The 20,259-nt window shown below is 43.4% G+C and overlaps 1 protein-coding gene and 1 long non-coding RNA gene across 17 annotated transcripts in view; one reads left to right on the plus strand and one right to left on the minus strand.

The window, feature by feature from the left end:
* Positions 1 to 20,259, minus strand: part of CACNA1C (calcium voltage-gated channel subunit alpha1 C) — an 812,008-nt gene that overhangs the window by 286,070 nt on the left and 505,679 nt on the right. For all 16 annotated transcript variants that reach the window (XM_075005900.1, XM_075005795.1, XM_075005919.1 and 13 more), the window contains exon 4: positions 2,064 to 2,203. In XM_075005900.1, the coding sequence (XP_074862001.1) occupies positions 2,064 to 2,203 (140 nt within the window). The remainder of the gene's footprint in view (positions 1 to 2,063; positions 2,204 to 20,259) is intronic.
* Positions 133 to 4,236, plus strand: LOC142019299 (uncharacterized). Its single transcript, XR_012647033.1, has 3 exons — positions 133 to 231; positions 1,683 to 1,862; positions 4,047 to 4,236. It is a non-coding gene; the product is annotated as an uncharacterized LOC142019299 (long non-coding RNA).

Consider the following 20,259-nt stretch of genomic DNA (forward strand, 5'->3'; position numbering starts at 1 on the left):
AAATCTAAACTGAAGGCCTTCAGAAGGGTGAGATGAGGATCAGACAGCTAGCAGAGGAGAAGCGAGTCCACAGAAAGCACAGCAAGGACCTGCCAGACACCCGTTACACATGCAACAGATGCAGCAAGGACTGTCACTCTCATGTGGGTCTTCACAGTCACAGCCGACGCTGCAAATGAGGATGCCAAACGGAACTACGAAGGGCGCGATCCATAGTCTACATAGACTGAAGTATGCTACTAATACTAAAAAAAAAAAAAAATCTAAACTAATGCTAACCCAATTTAATATACCATTATGCCTACATTAAGTCCTTCACCTCATCCCAGGATATTTCCACCCTCCGTAGAGCGGTTGAGATACCTACTGGATATCTGCCTGTAAATATTGCAAATGGTAAACCCCCAGCTTACACCTAGGTTGTGTGCCTAAGCAACCACATGGAAGTCAAAACTTGCATAAGTCAGGATGAGTCTCCCATTCTGGCTGCGCCTGTCTCCCAGCTCCTAAGAGTGGCAGGGAGCCCAGAGCCAGATGCAGCAGCACTGGTCAGTTTTCCTCTGGCTGCCCGCCACCAGCACTGCTCCCAGCTCCTGTGAATGGTGGGCAGGAGGGATGGACCGGGGGGTAGACTGGCACAGTGGACCAGCTGCTCCCTGGTTTCCCCCATCTGGGAGAGTCTGGTGATGGACCTGTGTGGTGGCGTGGCTGCTCCCTGGTTTCCCCCACCTGGGGTAGCCAGGGACTGGAGCTGGCAGGTGGAGCACTGCACTGCCTGACCACTCCACTTGCTGATTTCGACTCACGTTAATCCAAGTAACACATAAACTGAAATTGTGTAAACTGGGTTTTACTGTATGTTGCTCCCCTATTGTATTTCTAATCCCTAGACCAATTAGGCTTGTGGAGGCCAGAGGTCCTCTCCAGGAAGGCAGGGAAACAGAAGCAGAGCCACTGAAAAAGTGTCTAGAAGCTGAACCCCGTCTATGCTATCTCCTTTCCTGAGGCTGATAACTGACCCCAGCTTCAGAAGCACTGCACAAGTCCCTATGAGGTATCCAAGGTGGGGAGGGGCTTGTTGATGTGCTGCTTTTCTTCAAGGCTTCACAATTCCTTTGGCTTCTCAGAGGTCATGTTTTAGGGAGATACAGTATAAGGGGATGATAAACCTCAATTCCTAGCTCATGTACACTCTTTTGTGGCTCCCCATGTCTCAGAGACATGTTGGTACCAAATAGAAAACTTTGAAAAGCATTCTATTAGAGAAAATGTGGGTTATACAATTCATTCTCTGTACTTCTGTTCTGTTTCTTGTTTGGAGCTTTAAAAATAATTAGTAGGGCCATTTTCATCAAAATAAGCTCCTAGTTCCTGAAAATGTTGCTCTCTGAGTGACCCTCACAGTGCTCAAGCCCAATAATGGTCCAATCTGGGATATCTTTTAAAATGTTCTTTTCTGAAATATTTGTTGGAGTTGAAGCCCCTGGTTAAAAGTCACAGTGAATCTCAGGAAATATTCCACCCACATTCATGGAGATGTCCAGGGTTAATTTATTTGATTGTCTTCTATCAGAATTACACTCAGGAGCCTAAGACCAGCTATACATTGCTCAATAATCTTCTTGCTTTCTCTTTTTTTGATTTCACTAGTGTTAAAAAGTGGTTTTGTTTCCGTGTCTTAGGTAAAGACCCAGAAGGGGGTCTAATGACCTGGATGGACTCAATACCAGAAAAGCCATGCCAAGATTGGCCAGATCCTCAGCTGGCGTAAATCAGCATTATTCCATTGAAATCAACAAAGCAACACCAGTCATACCAGCAGAGAATCTGACTACAAATTCAGTGTATTCTGTGTAAGTTTGGTAAGTGGATGGAGCCTGCAGGTGGGGTGAGTTGGAGAGACAGTTGGTTGAGACAAGAGTCACAGGGTGTGCAGTACTGTCAGTCAAGCAAGGATCCATAAGAAGCCTATGCACTCCTTCTCTGTAATGTACACATTTGGAATTCCTGATACCCCAGAACATTCCCATGCACACAGTGTATTCAAAGATAAAAGTACTTACCCTACTACCACAATTATAAAATCTAGTAAATTCCAGCCATTGCGGAGGTAAGCATTGGGGTGAAAGAGAAGTCCATATGCTATTATTTTTAAAAATGCTTCCACTGTAAAAATTATGAGAAAGAGATATTCCACTCGTTCCTGGAGAGAAGACAAAAGCAAAAAAAGAGACAATGATTAGTTCAGTGATGAAAACCAATGGCTAAGACTCTCTTTATCTTTTTTACATTTTATCCATGCAGACTTCTAGCCACAGAACTGCTTGGGAGTGTCCAGAGCTACAGCCAATGAACTTTTTCTCTCCAGATTGGGTATTTCTGTGGCCAGCTTGATAGGCTAGCAGCAGAGCAGCATGGGTAGGATGAGAGTTTCATGGCCCGTGTCAGGAACTATATGCTCTGCCGAGACAGAATGCTTAGTCTCAGTATTGGGAGGTATGACTCCATAGGATCTTCTTCTTGGGAGGATATGTTCACAGGCACTAGAATGCGCTGTGTCTAGCCTTCTCTCCCCTTGGGAGGGAGAAGGTGGCTGGAGGGAAAGAGGAATTAGAAGAGCTGAGCTGCAGACACACATACCACCCCAAGAAAAACTATTGTTCTTTTCATGTTTCTTGTGATATTGCCTCCTGCATTTTGGGGGAAAATGATACATGAACGTCACAAACAATTTACAGTTCACACGACTCAATTAACACTCAAGGCATAATCACCCCCATTTTAGCAGTTTCATCAGTATATTTACACGTACAACCTGGGAAATGCAGGCCAGAGTTTGGTACACACAAAGGAAAGTCATTGTCCTTATGGTCTGATTCAGCAAGGAGACTTTAAGAGTCCAGATATGGGCTTAACCTCTCTCTTAACTTTGGGTTTCCTATTCCCAGGGAGGTAGCTGAACAGCAATATTGCTGAAGTGACAGGGACCCAAGTCCCCCTGACCCACTTCCTAGCCAATCACACCAAAGGCGCAGAGAGGAGCCTTAGAAGATCATTAGAACTCAGCTGTCCCAGGATGACAGCAGTCATCTCGGTGTCTGCACTGCAACTAGGAGTGAGCCCGGGACACAGAATCATAAAATTCTAGGGGTGGAAGTGAGCTCAGGAGGTCGTCTAGTCCAGCTGTGCTAAAAGTGCTTTTACTAGAGATAGCAGTGTGATAGCTCATTGATGTGGCTGCTCAGGCTGGAGCTCAGGTTCTAAAGCCTATCCCCCATCAGAGAGTTCAGAGCCTGAGCTGCAATGTCTACATAGCTATTTTTGGTGTGTTAGTGTGAGCCCTGCTAGCATACGTTTGTGCACCCAGGCTGGGAGGCTTGTTCCCAGATGCTGTGTCAGCATGCCCCGGACTCTGAGGGAAAAGACAGGTATATTCTGCAGAGCTACCAAGATCATTCCTTCCAAGTCTCCCTCATTTGGGGAGGGTCTTATTTGGAATTAATTTTAATTGAAGCCTCTCTCTTCGGTAAGGAACACTATTGTTTCGTGTGCTTCACAGTGAAATATGCAAGCCTCATCCTCACAATGACTTGGAAATCTCATTCACTTAAATTATTACAGCTTGGGCACCTTGCAAAGTAAACCCCCTAACAATCCCTTGATCTGGTGGTTGAGATGAAAATCTGAGATGAAGCATTTAGCCTGTTAAAATTCTCTAGAAACTTTACTAGCCCAGTTACAAAACCATGTCCTTCAATCTTACCATTAAGCTAGTAACATATCAATTACTTATTACCTGCCTCTCAAAAGATGAGGTTGCCCTTGACCAAAGGCAAAAAGCTGCATGGCTGCAGGGGGTGACAAAAAGTGACCTGACTTTTGGATAAATTAAGCTATGTATTTTATTGAGAGTCACATTAAAAAATTTAGGCTGTCTCTAGAAAAACACAAATAAATAGATTCATGTTTTAGCTCAAGTAGATCCTGCAGTCTGCCCAGTGAAATGATTCATCGAGTCACTGCCTGATTTTGCATCTCTGTTTCAGAATATAATCGGTCCATTCTCCCTGTTAGCTAATCCGTTGAATGTATGCGCCAGTGCTTCTCTTCGGTGGATAACAGCATTAAGTCATTACAACACCTGAACCACACACACTCAGGAACTTCGAAGACTAACGTTCCACTTGAGGCTGTCAATAGTAACACAGTGACTAGCAAAGCTCTGGATGATCAAGGAATGCAGTATCCAGTCCATCTCCACATTTACATTACACAATTGTACAGGCCTCAGAAATCTGTTTTATAGTAGCAAACAGGGGTTTTGTGCTTCAAAAGCCTGTAGTTTTCCATTTGCTAATGTTATCTCAGCATTGCACTATTTCCTGCCATTAGTACAAGGGACACCAAGGGAAATGAGGTATATATTATGTAAATGTCACTTTGTTACCTGAGGCAACTGTACATTTTTAAAGTGTGATCACAGTACTGTGGTCATCATTAACTTTCACAAACAGCGATATCCCAGACATTTCAGATGACAGTTCCAGTACCAGCGCTGGTAACTTTTTGTAAACGTTGCCTTTGTATAAGATGATCATTCCCTCTCCAACCTCACATTACTTGTTGTTACTCAGAGGAACTGGATTGCCAAAGAAAATTCTCAGCTGCCTCTCCACTGGCTTGGCTACAGCTAAGAGCTCTGGAACACAAAAGCCTTGCTCCTTGCGGAAATAGGCTCAGTTCATGTCCCTTCTCTTCCCCCCAGCTCCCTAGAGCTGAGTCAATACTTGCACACACAGTAACAAAACAAACATTGGTGATTAAGGTCCACGTGCACCCCTGTAAAGTAAGTGTAAGAGGAGCTGTCAGAGGATTTCCAATAAAAATCAACGTGTGATCGGACGTCTTTGTGAAGTGCCTTTTCATTACCACATGGCTTTGTGTTGCCACATGCGTTTATCAGCATGACATGAGACCAGCCTACATCCTGCTCAGCAGGCAGCTAGCCTGTGTTGATGTGGTGCAGCGGTGAGGAGACAATGCCCTGGCTAAGAAAGGACAAAGTAAAGTCTGTGGGAACACGAGGGAAACATAGAAATGGGTCAGCTGGGGAAGAATGTGCTGGGAAGCAGGGTTGGTAGTGCTGCAGCTGGGACTGAACCAGCCTTGTTAATGATGAACAAACAACTTTAAAACAGTGTTAAAGGGAGAGGCGTCTATTACTGCAACCCATTCCATTAAGGGCCTCTTTCGGTGCCTCTCTGAAAGGGCCATGAGCAACCCCTGGGTAAATGGAATAGCCTTTTCATTTTTCTCCCACCAACGAGCACCAGTGGGATTTGAGACTACAGTTTTCAGATTGCTTTCTGTGCTACTCCATCTGCAAAAGGAGCCCAGTTATTTGGGTGGTGTTTTCCTTGTGGCTGGGCCACCTAAGAAGCAGATCTGTGGACTGAGGCAGAGCTGTACTCAGAACATGCTCATCTCACACAAACTAGCCCGGACACTGACACCAGCTAACACGCTGGCTGGCAGACCTAGTGGAGAGGGCAAAATTTCAATGTATACAGAGACTAAACTGCCTTTTCATGCACAGAAGTCAAGCAGAGTGTTGTGGCAATGTGTGGAGATACAGGCTGCGTCTACACGTGCACGCTACTTCGAAGTAGCGGCAGTAACTTCGAAATAGCGCCCGTCACGTCTACACGTGTTGGGCGCTATTTCGAAGTTGAAATCGACGTTAGGCGGCGAGACGTCGAAGTCGCTAACCCCATGAGGGGATGGGAATAGCGCCCTACTTCGACGTTCAACATCGAAGTAGGGACGTGTAGACGATCCGCGTCCCACAACATCGAAATAGCGGGGTCCTCCATGGCGGCCATCAGCTGGGGGGTTGAGAGATACTCTCTCTCCAGCCCTTGCGGGGCTCTGTGGTCACCGTGGGCAGCAGCCCTTAGCCCAGGGCTTCTGGCTGCTGCTGCTGCAGCTGGGGGTCCGTGCTGCATATACAGGGTCTGCAACTAGTTGTTGGCTCTGTGTATCTTGCACTGTTTAATGAAAGTGTGTCTGGGAGGGGCCCTTTAAGGGAGCGACTTGCTGTTGAGTCCGCCCCGTGACCCTGTCTGCAGCTGTGCCTGGCTCCCTTATTTCGATGTGTGCTACTTTGCCGTGTAGACGTTCCCTCACTGTGCCTATTTCGATGTTGGGCTGAGCAACGTCGAAGTTGAACATCGACGTTGCCAGCCCTGGAGGACGTGTAGACGTTATTCATCCAAATAGCCTATTTCGATGTCGCAACATCGAAATAAGCTATTTCGAAGTTGGGTGCACGTGTAGACGTAGCCACAGTGTTCATCCCAATGCCTACTGAATTCAGTGGAAAGACTCCCCTTAACTTCAGTAAGCTCTGGAGTGAACCCCTTTCTCCTGCTGCTGGCTGTTTGTCTTTTGTCACTGTGCCTAGAGAACTTCTTTGCCCAGGCTTGACAGCCCAGAACCTTTTCCTGACATGAAATCCTCTTAAAAGAAAATATCAGCTATGCAAAAAATGTAGATTAATACTTTAGTGTTGGATTATTCTGGAGCAAGTTACATGGGCACAGTTTAGAGTAGCTGTAAAATTGCGCTAAACTGCTCTAGTGTGGGGCCAGAGACTCAGGGAGCTAGAGCCGACTCTGGCAGAGAATATGGCCCTGAAGCATTGCTGTGGTGGCCCAGTGGGCACAGAACTTTCTCCTTCTGTAACTCATTACAGGCAACAGTCTGTATGTTCCCTCTTCCACGACACACTTCCAGCGGCATTTTAATCTCATCACTTGTGTATTTTATGATGCTTTAATTTATATTTTTAATCTGCTGTGATTCTTTTATAATTGTTTATGCAGCACAGTGAATGCTTCGGCAGGGAGTGCTTTATACATAAATGGAGTTATAAATAATCCAACTTATCTCGTTTAAAATTTCTAAGCAAACAAAGTGGCCCTGAAGCCCCATTCTTTATGGTTTAGGACTGTGAGTTTTTTCCTTTATTCTCGATTTGTGCGTGCATGTGTCTCTGTGTGTGTGTGACCTTTCTTTGTCATGAGTAATATCAGGGCATATTTCACATTCTGTTCACACTGCTCACAGCAGACAGGGGAAAACACAACTGGAGGGAATGAAAAACAAAGCGCCCTTGCAGCTTCATCTCCAACTGTCTTTCCTTTTACGGAGCACAGAATCTGAGGTTCTGTTGACTATTCTGTAGTGATTTTATGTTATTTGTTTGCTGCTTGAATGGACAGGGCACATAAAATGAGAGCACTATAAGGATCTCTGACAACCAGCAGATAAATCTCACTGTATTATCTTAATGGAAAGCTATCTGGTGATTAAAAACATAACTGTAACCTGGTTAGTGGCTCTGTGAATGGTGAGAAGTATCTGAAGCTCATGGTAAACAGACAGAGTTTATACATTCTGCTGAAAAGTGATCAACTTGGATTTGAGAACAGACAAGGGAAAGATGCCCCAAGTTTAACCAGCCTCTACTAATTTATCCTCCCAGAAGTTGAGATTCTGGGCTGGATTTTCACACAGTCTGGGCTTGTCTACAGTAGCCCCCTCCTTCAAAGCAGGCATGCTAATCAGCCCAATTGGAGAATAGCAATGAGATGCTGCGCTGCATATGCAGCACCTCATTAGCATAATTCCCGCCATGCAAACTTCAAAGTTGCTAACTTTGAAGCGGTGACAAGCCATGTAGCTCTGGAAGTAAGGGAACTTTGAACTTGTGTGGGTACTTCAAAGTGGCCATGGCTACACTGCTTGCCGCTGCTTCCAAGTTAGCAACTTCGAAGTTTGCGCGGTGAGAATTATGCTAATGATGTGCTGCGTATGCAGTGCAGCACCTCATTGCTGTTCTCCAATCAGGCTGACTAGCATACCGCCTTCAAAGAAGGGGGTCGGTGTAGACAAGCCTTCTGTCTTTTTCGGATGTGTACAAAGCCCTGCATGTTTGTTCACCTATTAGGCATTAACACCTGTCAACGTAAGTGATGGATTCTAACAGCCATATGAGAGGGTATTAGAATCTACCAAGTGTGCAGGTGGAACAGTATGCTCACAGATGACTTGGAAATGCTCACAAATGGAGATCAGTTTGAAATATCTCAGGGAAAAAATTATACACTCTACATCCCTAAGGAAGTCTTTTGGTACAGAAGTATCACTGAGGAACAGAATATGAACAAACTATTGACTGTAGTGAAGGCACCTGAGAGAACTTGCATTTAAATAATTCATGTAAGTTCCTCTAGAGACACAAAAGCACAGAGAGTTGTGTGTGTGCATACACTTTATTTAAATGATAAATTATTTGGATTTATAATTTAAATATTAAGTATTTACAAATGCTGAAAAAAAGCATAATGCACTCATCTTTCTTCTTTTGAAGATAATTCCGCTCACTTTCCCCTGTGGAAGTCCCAGTGAAGATAGGGAAAGCTTTGAAAGAGCAAAGTGAACAGCATTTGGGCCCATATAGTGAAAAATACACTACAAGTTGAACCTCTCTAGTCCAGCGCCCTTGGGACCTGACCAGTGCCGAATGGAAAAATTTCCTGAACCACAGGAGGTCTGTAATGTCTAGCAGCATTACGAACACTTCCATTGCTCACTGGGCTCTTAGAAGACATTTAAGGGTAAATTACAGCTAAATAAAAGCACAGAACACTGACAGCCAGGACTAGGAGCTGTAAACAAATGTTATGGGACCATGGGAAACTTGGCCACGCCCATAAGAAGCAGTCCTCCAGCTAACTATAATCACACCAGATTAAGGATGTTGCTGGATGAGAGTGTGTTGGACTAGAGAGGCTCAATCTGTAAACTATTTTTTGTAATATGAAATGTATAAATTTTGAAATTTCTTATTAAATGAAAATCTCTCATAGTTTCAAACTGAAAACACCTGAAAGGAAAAATGTAAATATTTCCATTAGAAATTAATGAAATTTTCAGTTTATCCAAAATTTTGACATTTGCTGGAAGAGTGGCTATTTTGAGTATATTTCTCAGTGTGATCAGTGAGCAAGGGAACCCAAAGGGAGGGTGTATTGTCTTATGCTTGCCACATAAAAATAACTAACAACAACAAAACTCAAGATCAAACCACACCGAAACAAAGCAAAAATAATCTCCCAGTGCATTGTGGATGGGAGAGAAATGACAAGCAGGTGGAAGAGGAAAAGTGGAAAAATGGCTGAACTTGCTTGGTAGCTTAGAGGCGGCAGAGGAAGAGGGCTGCCCTCCACCATCTGGAAACATTTCTTTGGTTACACATAAGTCAGATTTGGCTTCCTGAGACAAGTATAAGGAGGAAGGTTTCACATAACGGCAAGCAGCAGGAGGAGTCATGGACGAGAGAAGCTGCCACTGGAAGAGGCACCTAGAGTTCTCAGGAGGTATTCCGAGGACAACAAGCACCAGACCCTGCCTGTTCCTCTCACCCCAACACTGGCTCATTTCCTGTCCATTCTTCCTGCCATTCTTGGATGGAGCCCCAGTCAGCCACTCTGGGTCTTCTCTCAATGTGCAGGGACTAGGAACTGCTGCATCCAGGATCCTTTTGGGAGAAATCTATGGAGCTGATTAGTATCGTGGAGATGGAGGATGACTGAAAGGGAAATGGGGCCCTGACAGCAGAGACAACTGCAGTGTTCTGTGACAGAAACACCAGCTTCAAATCCCTGGTCGCTCACGTCGAAGGTATGGGGCAGGCAGGGGTATGACCCATCAGCCCATAGGGAACCCCATTATCAGACAGCTAGACTCACAGTAGGTGAGGTCTGCGCAACACCCCCACATATTGAGGAGACAAGGAAAAGAGCTACAATTTTCAATTATCAGTGAGACAAACGAAAGTCCCAGATCTGTTCCCTCTTCCTAAACACTAGGGTAAAGGAGGAGTGTGGCTCAGAAGGGAACCTTACGCAAAGACAGTCATTTAACATGTCTGGGGTTAGTGCCTAGCCCCAGTGCAAAGAACGGTATTTCACCCTCTGATTTGCTGCTCAACCAACCTAATCACATGGTCTCTCAGTATTTACAGGTACATCTATCCCCTCATGCACCACCACACAGCAACATGTAACAAAACTGAATCATATACCACAGGTGAAAGAAAGGCAAGACAAATTTCTTTTTAACTGACATAATCCTGATGCTGTCAAGAAACATTCCCCCCTACTGGAAACATTTTTCACTGAAATGTTGAGAGAACTTTTTGGGTGCTGTCCCACCAAACCGTGACTTTAGGACGATAGGGGGTAGATATATATATGTATTTTCAGACCAGTTCTATCCTCCAAACCTCTGTTTTTCATTGTGGGATGGGCTGCTTGGCTAACTAGACTCAGAACCATCCCTAGACATGCACAGAGTATTCCACTTCATAGGGCAGTAGTTTTCAACCAGGGTGCCACAGCACACTGGTGTGCCATGAGAACTATCCAAGTGTGCCGTGAAATTTCATCAATTTCCTCTCACTGTGGCTCTGTGCAGCTCCACCATGAAGAGAAACGCCAACCTTGCAGGATGCTGTTTGTGCCAGGAGGCAGCTGAAATGCTGCTTCCTGGCCTGAAAAAGCTGGCGGGGAGCCTACCCCCCACTCTCTGTTGTGGCCATGTCCTGGCTCCAACGGGCTGGAGAAAGAGGTGTCTGCTTTCAGTGGTTACTCGCTTACTCAACATCCCTAGCATGGCACTGAGCAGATTTTGAAAATGTGTCTGTGCTCATTGTCGAAGATGGTGTATTCTGCAGTGGATTTGAAACACTAATGCATTTGATCCTTGCTTAATTTGTTGTATGCACTACAATGTTGCAAAACTCTCTAGTGAGACTGTAACCATAGTAAATGTAAGTAAACGTGACTTTTATGAGCAATCAATTCAGCCGAAAAAAGTGGATGTGCTGCGGAATTGTCTCATTGAAGTGTGTCCTGTTACTAAAAAGGTTGGGAACCACTGGTGTAAGGAACTACTATATCTGGAACACTACTTTGACTCTTCCACCTATTCTCTGCCTGTGTATACCTAGCAAAGCCAGAGGACAATGCTGCCTCAAGCAGCCCCAATCCCCCAACCTCCAGTCCACCCTGACTCCTGGCCCAATCCCCCTGCTCCTCAGTCCCACCCATTCCACCTCTCAGTCCTGCAGCCAATCCCACGTCTCTTCCGCCCCTCTGCTCTGCCTCCTGGTACAAGCAGTCCAATCCCCTGCTCTGACTGACCCTCTGCTCTGACTATACCCAATGTCCTGGCACCCTGCTCTGCCTACCAGACCACAGCTCCAATGAGAGGCAATGCTCCTCCTTCCGTCTGCTCCCCCACCAGCCTCTCTGCCCTGTGCCTGCCCCCAAACTCCTGAGCACAGCTTCCCCCTCATCACTGCAGAGTTGCTCCCCTGCTCACCAGTGGCTAGACTATATGTCCCATATTACACTTTAATCTTCCCAGTGAGTGAACTGGTGTAGTGCATCTTGGGAATCAGATGACCAAAATGAAACAGGGGAATGTAGTCAGCCAGGTAACTTAGTCCACAGAAGACAGTGGGGGCATGAGACAACTGACCTACAATTCCCATGAGACATCACAGGAGCTCAGAGGGAACACTGACGTAGAAACATTTTGATTCAGATCAAGAAACTGAAATAAACGTTTACATTTACGAATATCAAAACAATTCATTTTTAAAGTGTCAACACAAAAGTTCTGACATTGCCAAGCTCAAAGTCTTCTAGAAATTCTCCTTCTAAAGATATATTTCAAATTGGGATGAAAATAATTTTTGAAGTATCAGAATTTCCTATGGGATGGAAATTTGGATGTTAAAACAGCTCTACTATGAAAGGAGAAGACAGGAAATCTATGAGATAGGCTGAAGCAAGTCCATGGAGAATTTTAAAGACAAAGAGGGTGATTCTAAATGTAATTCCAAAATGAATGAGGAGTGAGTAGAGTTGGGATGCAGTATTCAGCCATTTTTGTATGGCTGAGATGTCTGATAACACACATTGGTGTCTGCAGAGCTGAAGACCGGTACGGTCATTGAGAAAAGAATGACAAAAGTTTGGACAAAAGGACAGGACAGGATAGATGTGACGATTTAACCAGGAATAAGGATGTATGTTTATATTTTCCTAGTTATCACAACCCCCTAAAATCATCTTAATGGTCACCCAGAAAAGACTAGCTAAAATAAAATAATTAGGAAAAAACTGACAGAAGGTAGTCAGAAACCATACTGATCAGACACTTTGAATTTCCTTTGGTGCTTTGTAATGTATTTATGTATTTATTTATTTAGCTTTTAGTTACTTTGCAAGAGTTGTCTCCCTGCCCACTCCCAAAGAAATATCTTCTGTCCAAAGGCAAATTAGATTTAATATGGTTTGTTCTTGGATTCTAAATCCTGGACCTATCCAGAAACTCCTTTCATCTGTGACATTTCAAACAAATCCTGATTACATTAATGGCTCAGGAGGTCACCTCTGGGGAATTGATCACCAGGAACTCATGCTGATTTCCTTTATATTGTACAGTGACTAGAGCTTGAGAGTCACACACTTGGCCAAATGGATTTTGATTTCAGAGGTTTTCCATTCACTTGATGAAGACAAGATGTTGTGCTCTGAGTTTTCACTTACTCTGCCCTCAACCCGCACAGCATGTCCTCAGGTGTTAAGCAAACAGGATTCACATTGCTCTGACTGAAAATTATTTTTAATGTTCTAAACAGTATATCCTGCTACACTGGACCCGTTCCAAGTTCGGTATGCTTATTTGCTGTTTCTGCTGATGTTTAGTACCCTAAACCCATAATTTTTTGCCATCTGTTGGCTAAGTGCCGACTTGCATTCCAGAAATAATTAGCTGCTAATACTTGAACTCATTTTGGTGGTGCGTGTTTTTTTCTGCTCAGTATGTATCCCCTCCTAACCTTGCAGGCTCTGCACAGTGTTATCCTGTGACATGCTCTGGCTGTTTACCCCCCTTGCTTCTTGTGCGGTTTAGGTCACATACATCAAAGATAGATTTATTTTAGCCAGTGCAAAACTGGCAGAAGCTGATGAAATCCTAAATAAAGTTGCAAGACAAATGTTCTCTTATCACACTGTTTTCTCCCACCAAACATGCAATGGTTATTGTATTTTACGCGGCAACTCTCCCAGTACAGTTGGAAAATAGAAAAATACTTTAGCTTAATCCTATTGGCTTTACAAGTAAAGCTGTAAAACTTTATTATTTTACAAGGGAACATTTGAGAAATAGAAGCCAAAACTGTCCACTTTGCAAGTGCTTTATAGAATTCAAACAACCAAATCTGAGTGCAGTCCTTACTCACACAAAACTCCCATTGACTTCAGTGAGAATTCATGTGACTAAGAATTGAACAAACAGTGAGCAAGTGTATCAGGATGTGACCCATTAATACTCACTGAAATATTCTTATGCTGTCATTTAAAATAATTGTATTGGTCTATGTGGGGTTTCTTATTTCCACTTCATTGTCCCCCACCCCTCCAAATGCAGCAGTGTAATAATGCAAGAGAACCTCAAAGGGACGTGATGAGCAACACACATTAAAACAAAAAAATTGTCGTCAGACGAGACCACAAGACAAAAGAGCAAATAAATAGCTGAACAGTGGGAAAACAAATTAGATGTTAATAATCCAGCCTTAGTGACCTAAGGAAGTATTAGCAACTCTTGGAAACAGAATTTCTAGAGGTGATAAGGTGGGGGTAACCTTATCCCTTACTTGGATTTATGGGTTCATAGCACTTACAGCTAATGAAAATTTGTTGGAACAGTTTTAGAGAACAAGGTCTTGAGACTGAGTTTTTCAAAAATTTGTTTTGATCTTTTCAAGAGGAAACTTCAGTTTCAGGTTTCTATTTTCCCCCTCCTTATTATCAGATCCATATCTGCCTCCATCACATTCTGCAAAGAAGGGGGAAAAAAACCCCAAACCCTTCCTCAGCTAACCTGTCAGTCCTGCACCAATGACATTTGTGTAATTATTTTACTTCTAGCAACAGTATGGCATTTATCTTTCTTTCACAATATCTGACCCTCTCACATCCTTTGTCCCCTCTCCCCCTACCCCGTCTTGCTTTGCTTAATTTCAATCTCTGTTTTCAATGACAAGAAGCTGACACATGATAAAAAAATTAGACTGTCATTCTACTGGCCTTCAACAACAGGGCCATAAAAATAGAATAATCAAATGAGTTTCTTTTATTTTAATTAGTTTTCTTTTTGCAATCATTCCTTTAATGAAAAGTTCAATTACAAGTAATGGATACCATTAGCCTCATTGTACTAGAAGCTCAGCCCAGCTGAACTATCAAACAATAAAGAGAAGCAAAGAACAGCACAGAAATACTTTACCAAAAAACCAGTGGGTACACTGCTCCCCAATATAAGCCCCTTGAAGATGAATGCATGAACTTACCAAGGGTAAGTGTGTTCCATTTATTTAGCCCTTTAATACCAATTCACTACAAATTGCACCTGCTGCAGAGAGGAGACGTTTGGGTTTGGAGTTTAGCTCATCTGAACACAAGCCCCTTTTTCCTGAGCTTCAACACAGGGGTTCAAGAAACGCAGCCCCCAGTTCTATTTGGGGGATTTTTGTTTTAAAACAAATGTCTAAAAAGCCCTTGGCTTACATCAAGCTGGAAACTTTTGAATTGGGGCCAGGACTATCATTTGGGTGGTCTCAGGGTGTTTTTGCTGAATTTTTAAAGTTAGCCTTACTTCTGTGTTAAATTACCACTGTAGGGGAGGGAAAAATGTATCAAATCCACCAGAAGTATATTGGAGGGAAAAGGAAACAACCTTCTTGTATAATGGAAAGAAAAAGTAGAAAAATTGTGTACAGCTTCAAATGTGCCAACATTCCTCCCGCACAAACACAGGACAAGATGCTTGGATCAGATGACAGGGGCTTAAATTGCGTTTGCTCCCACAATACCAGAACTAGCCAAAGACCAATCCAATTCCATATACTTTACAACAGCCAAAAAGCTGCCCTGTTTTCTGAGTTATCCCTACTACAGTTAATGAAGTAGCATTACCAACTCTCAGGACTGGTTTACACTGGGAGATGAAGTTGAATTTAAGGCTCTGTGGTCGATTTTATAAACTCTCTGTCTACACCCCAGCGGTCAAAAAGTCAATTTTAATGGCTGTAATGGCGAATTCTGCACTGATGACTTCCCAATGAACTTGAAAAATTGAATTTGCTATGTTGAGCTAAAACAGTGTAGATTAACTGGAGTTAAAATCGATTTTATTAGCCCCAGAAACTATCCCACAGTGCCCCTCCAGGTAAGCAGGAGGTAGGAAACAGGAAGCCTGGCATTTAGAATTCACTTGCTTATCATCAGTATGTCAATCGCATGGAGCTACTTTACAGAGCTCCAGCATGGAGCCATCAGGAGAGCCAGGGACTCATTTAATCTTGCATGCTGGGCCTATCCCAAAGCAGCACGCGGTGGCTTGGCTGTGGGGGGTCATGCTTGTATGAGAGGCTGAGAAGTCTTTTTTCTGCAGGTCACATTTGCATGGGGGCAGTCCCCATCCCGTACAAGTGCCGTGCAGTTGGGGATCTATCCCCTGCCCAACCACACCACATAGCTAGCTCCCCACCCAATAAAAACACGTGTCTGATGCACATTGCTGTCCATGCTTCCACACAGCAGCATGTCCTGGCTTGTGTGTGGCAAAGGCTTCAAAGGCAGGATAGACTTGGGGGCTGGCTGTGACTGGGAGAAGTCTGTCCCCCACCCCAGCAAAGATTTTTGGGGGTTAGCTGTTGCTGGGCTGTCCCCTAGACCCTGGTGCCTGTACCATGCTAACAGAAGCTTCCCTCGTGACCCCCTTACTCCCTTTGGCTCTGTAAGATTGGGGGGCTGGCCCCACTAGACGTTGGTGCCTGAACCATGCTAACAGGAGCCTCTGAAGGCCCCTGGTTCCCAAGGCTTGGGGGGAGGGCCCTGGCCATGGCTGCAGTTTGGGCTGGTCCCCCCTTCATCCTGGTGCCTGCACCAGGCTAACGGGAGCTTCTGAAAGGCCGATGGTTCCTGAGGTTTGGGGGGGCTGGCCCTGCAAATAGCCATATTTTGGGCTGGCCCCCCACAACTTCCCAAAGTGTGTGGCTTGGGGGAACTGCACAGTCTCTGCGGTGTCCTATTTGCTGCATTTTCAGAGGAGGAAAACAGCTCCCTGACCTGCTGCCCTGCCCCATGAAATGTGTTCTTTCCTCAGGAAAGAACTGAGGTACCTGTTAGCATGGCACAGTCAGAACAGGGAAAGACTCAGAGATGATTGTAGCTTGAGCACCTTTGCCAATCGGTTTGGGTGCTGACCTGAATTCAAGGTGGCTATTCAACACATCACAACATAATGGTATTCTTTCCACAGGGAACCAGTGAGGTTCCTATTAGCATGGCACAGTCAGAACAGGGAAAGACACTGTTGCTATTCATAAGCTAAATATTCCTTGAGTGGGGAACACAAGTGCATGGCCACGCTGAACTTGGAAAATTTACAGGTGTTCTTTCCTCAGCTGGACTGAAGTCCTGTTAGCATGGCACAAACACATGGGAGAACGGACACCCAAATAGGTGTGATTGACAGCTCCCTGACTTGCTGCCCTGCCCTGTGAAAGGTGTTCTTTCACTAGAGGGGACCATGGAGGTGCCTGTTAGCATGGCACAGACACCTGGAGAACAGACACCCAAATAGGTGGGATTGACAGCTCCCTGACTTGCTTTAAGGGCAATACAGTGTTGGAAGATAACATCACAATCCCACAACCACTTGCGGAGATTGTCTTCTCATAATGCGGTAGCCAAGAACCCCAGAATGCAATGAGCCTCAGTGAACTGTGGCACAGGTTCCCACAATGCACTGCTGCAACAGTTGAACTTTGGCAATTAGTGGGGACACACTAAATTGACTTTGTGGGCAGGTGCAGACACTCAACTTCGACTTTATAAAATCCAGTGTTACAAATTCGACTTTGATACATTTGACTTTATTGCATAGGGTAGAGATACCCTTAGAAATGCAACCCTGCTCTTTATGTGTTTGTGTCAGAAATACTCAGGCATTCACAACTCAAAAGTCTGTCCAGATTGTTTACGTTAATATTGTTAAGCAAAGCTACAAATTATTTCTGTTAATTTGGGATTTAAAGAATGTCATATATCTCTATACCTTTAAAAAGAATTTCAATTACTTTTTGTGTGTTGGAACAGAGACTTCTACTCCTGGATGATCAGCTTTACACTCACTACTTAGAGTTTCTCCCTATAGCACTATATTAAATAGTTTTATCTACTCTTATATTGCACCTCTGGGTTATCTTGTGACCTTTTCTCAGGTTACCTTATAAAGGCCAAAATTAATCAGGGGGATTTTCCCTCTTCCAGAGTATCTCAAGTGCTGTTCTGAATGATTCTCAGTTGGGCTCGAGACATTTAGGATGGCAAGTTTCTCTTCGTCATCGGACCCACCCTTGGGAGAACGTTTAGCAATATGACCTGGTGAATGTTTAGTCTTTTTTTGATTTCTTTGGCTTAGGCCCCTTAGAGCCCCTTTTGCAGAGACACATAAGGTTCACCAAGCATATTTTAAATTAATCTTGGATTTAAAGAAATTTGGGGATCACTGAACTCCTTTCTCTCGAGCAATGGTGGAGTTTACTTGAATCCGGTGGCCAAGGATATATTGGCATTTAAATGAGGCTTTGGCTTAGCCACCTGCAATCACTGAGTTCACTCAGTTGCAGGGGTCCTCAAAATAAGACTCCCCCTACTTCATACTAGTAGAGCATCTTTCATTCGAGGCCTGAAAGAGACTTTACAAACATTAGTGAATGAATTAAGCTACAAGTTGCACCACTGCTGTGAGAAAGGGAGTTATCTCCATTTCACAAATGGCAAAAACCTGAAGAATGGTGACATTAAGGCCAACACTTTAAAACATGGGTATCCAACCTTTTGGCTTGCCTGGGCTGCATTGAGTGAAGACGAATTGTCTTGGGCCGCATATAAAATATATACTATAGTTAATGTATATAAATCACATAATAATGTTAAAAGTTTTCGATCTTGTGGGGCCGCATTACTAGCTGTCCAGGGCCACATGTGGCCCGTGGGCCGTGGGTTGGACACACTTGCCTTAAAAGGTCCATCAGCTTTGGATCCCTCAGTTGTTGACTGTCCAATCTGAAACAACTGGGACTTCATTTTCAGCTAAATATTTACAGGCACCATTGATTGAAATTAAAGTTGTGGGTGCTAAAAATCTCTAAAATTTACGCTATAAGAGAATAGGGGGTTTTAAATTTTTGATTTATATACTTCATCATACATTACTTATTCAGGGTCAGGTTAACATTCAAAACCTTGCTAGCAAGATACACCACCTCTTCAGAGTATGTAGATAGGGTAGCCAATTTTCTAAATATCTATCTTCTTTTTGGTACTTCTCTTGTGTACATACTTAGTATATTAGCTTTTCTATTACAAGGATAATCTACATTATACCATATCAAAAGAGAAAGTTGTCACTTTTGCCAATGGTACGCAGTACCAAGTCTAACCACTAACAATGAACAAATTAATCTATCTTTCTGTTTAAAAAGGTAGATTTTTTTAAACTGAACATTAAGTAACAGATCCCGTGATCTCCTAGGAAGTTAGCGTTTTATCATAAAAATGACTCTTTCAAATCGTTTTCTCCCAAAACCAATGAATTCCTGGACACAACTGCCACATCTACAAATATGTTCTTTTTTCCCTACAAATGTGCCAGCAGAGCTCCTCCCTAATAGCAAAACTCTGACAGATCTTCACTGGAGCCAAATGTCATCTATTTAATAATTCATAAAAATTCTCTTTTATGAGATACACAAATTGAAAACATTTATCCCTGTTCCCATATATTCACTCACTTACCTAGATCAATTTCTTTGTCCAAGTCCCTCCCCTATTTTTTCATCTGTGTTGTTTTTTGATCAACATCTTTTTCAGACAAAATTAAACCTTTTGTTGCGGCCCGGGGTCAATTCCTCAAATATGGTTAAGATCCAGATAGAGCCTCAGGGTATAAAGATTTCACAACAAAATCATAGAGTTGTAAATACTGAACGTATGAGAACTTTGTATGATTTACATTACATATCACTTGGTATGATTTCAAATCAGGATCCAGAAACAGATGTTCGAACTGAGTAATCTCAGCTCTCACCCACAGCAAACAGTCACTTAGATATTTCCTGCAGATAAATTCCTGATTAAATTGGCCATGAGAATGTGCCTTGGCAACAGGCTTTCAGAAATTTGTGCAAAGCTGCTGAGGTGGTCTGGATGGTTTTTAAAATGGTTGATGACTTAAATTTATTTTACTTTGATTAACTATATCTGGTCTTTGATCATATTTGAGTTTTACCCAGTGTCTGAATGGTCTATTGTTAAAGCAAGTGACCACATCTTATTAACTGTAATGCTTAATAATAAGTTATAATCTAAAACAAATTAAGGAATGAGAGTCCACCCTAGTTTGTAGGCTTAAACTTGGGTCAGCAACCTTTCCAAGGCAAATTCCGAGTATTTGACCTTTTGATCTCTAGTGTTGGTCCAAGTGCTGGTGATATTTTTCAAGTCACAAATAGTCCTACTTACAACAGCTTCATTAATAAATGAAGGTACAGAGCATTACCATTCGGGGGTGGTAGGTGGCATTAGCTGGACTTTTGTTAATTCTCAGGCACCATGGCTTTGAGAATACTCATGGCTGCATGTGGGGAGGAGGGGTGCAGCTGAGTTTCTGCCTTGCGTGCTGATGAAAATTGGCTCATGGGTCACTTGTGTACCACTTAAACTCACCTCTTTTGTGTTAAATTTCTATACAAATTTTATGGATAGCCCTCAACATTCAGATTCATCTCCTGCTAGATATCCATCGGAGCCTCGTTTTCTAAGGGTATGTCTATACTGCTCAGCTTTGAGTGACAAGTTGTGTTGACACAGCCTTGTCGCTAAAAGTCAGTTGTTGATACTTTTGCCAACAAAACACTTCTACCCCCATGAGGGGGTTTCACCTTGTTGAAAGCAGAGTGCTCCTGCTGACAAAGCAGTGTTCAGACTTTCACTTGTCCTGGCAAATTTGTTGTGTTTTTTTTTTTTTTTTTTTTTTTTTTTT

This window comes from Carettochelys insculpta, chromosome 1 (assembly GCF_033958435.1).
Source record: "Carettochelys insculpta isolate YL-2023 chromosome 1, ASM3395843v1, whole genome shotgun sequence".
Taxonomy (NCBI): domain Eukaryota; kingdom Metazoa; phylum Chordata; order Testudines; family Carettochelyidae; genus Carettochelys; species Carettochelys insculpta.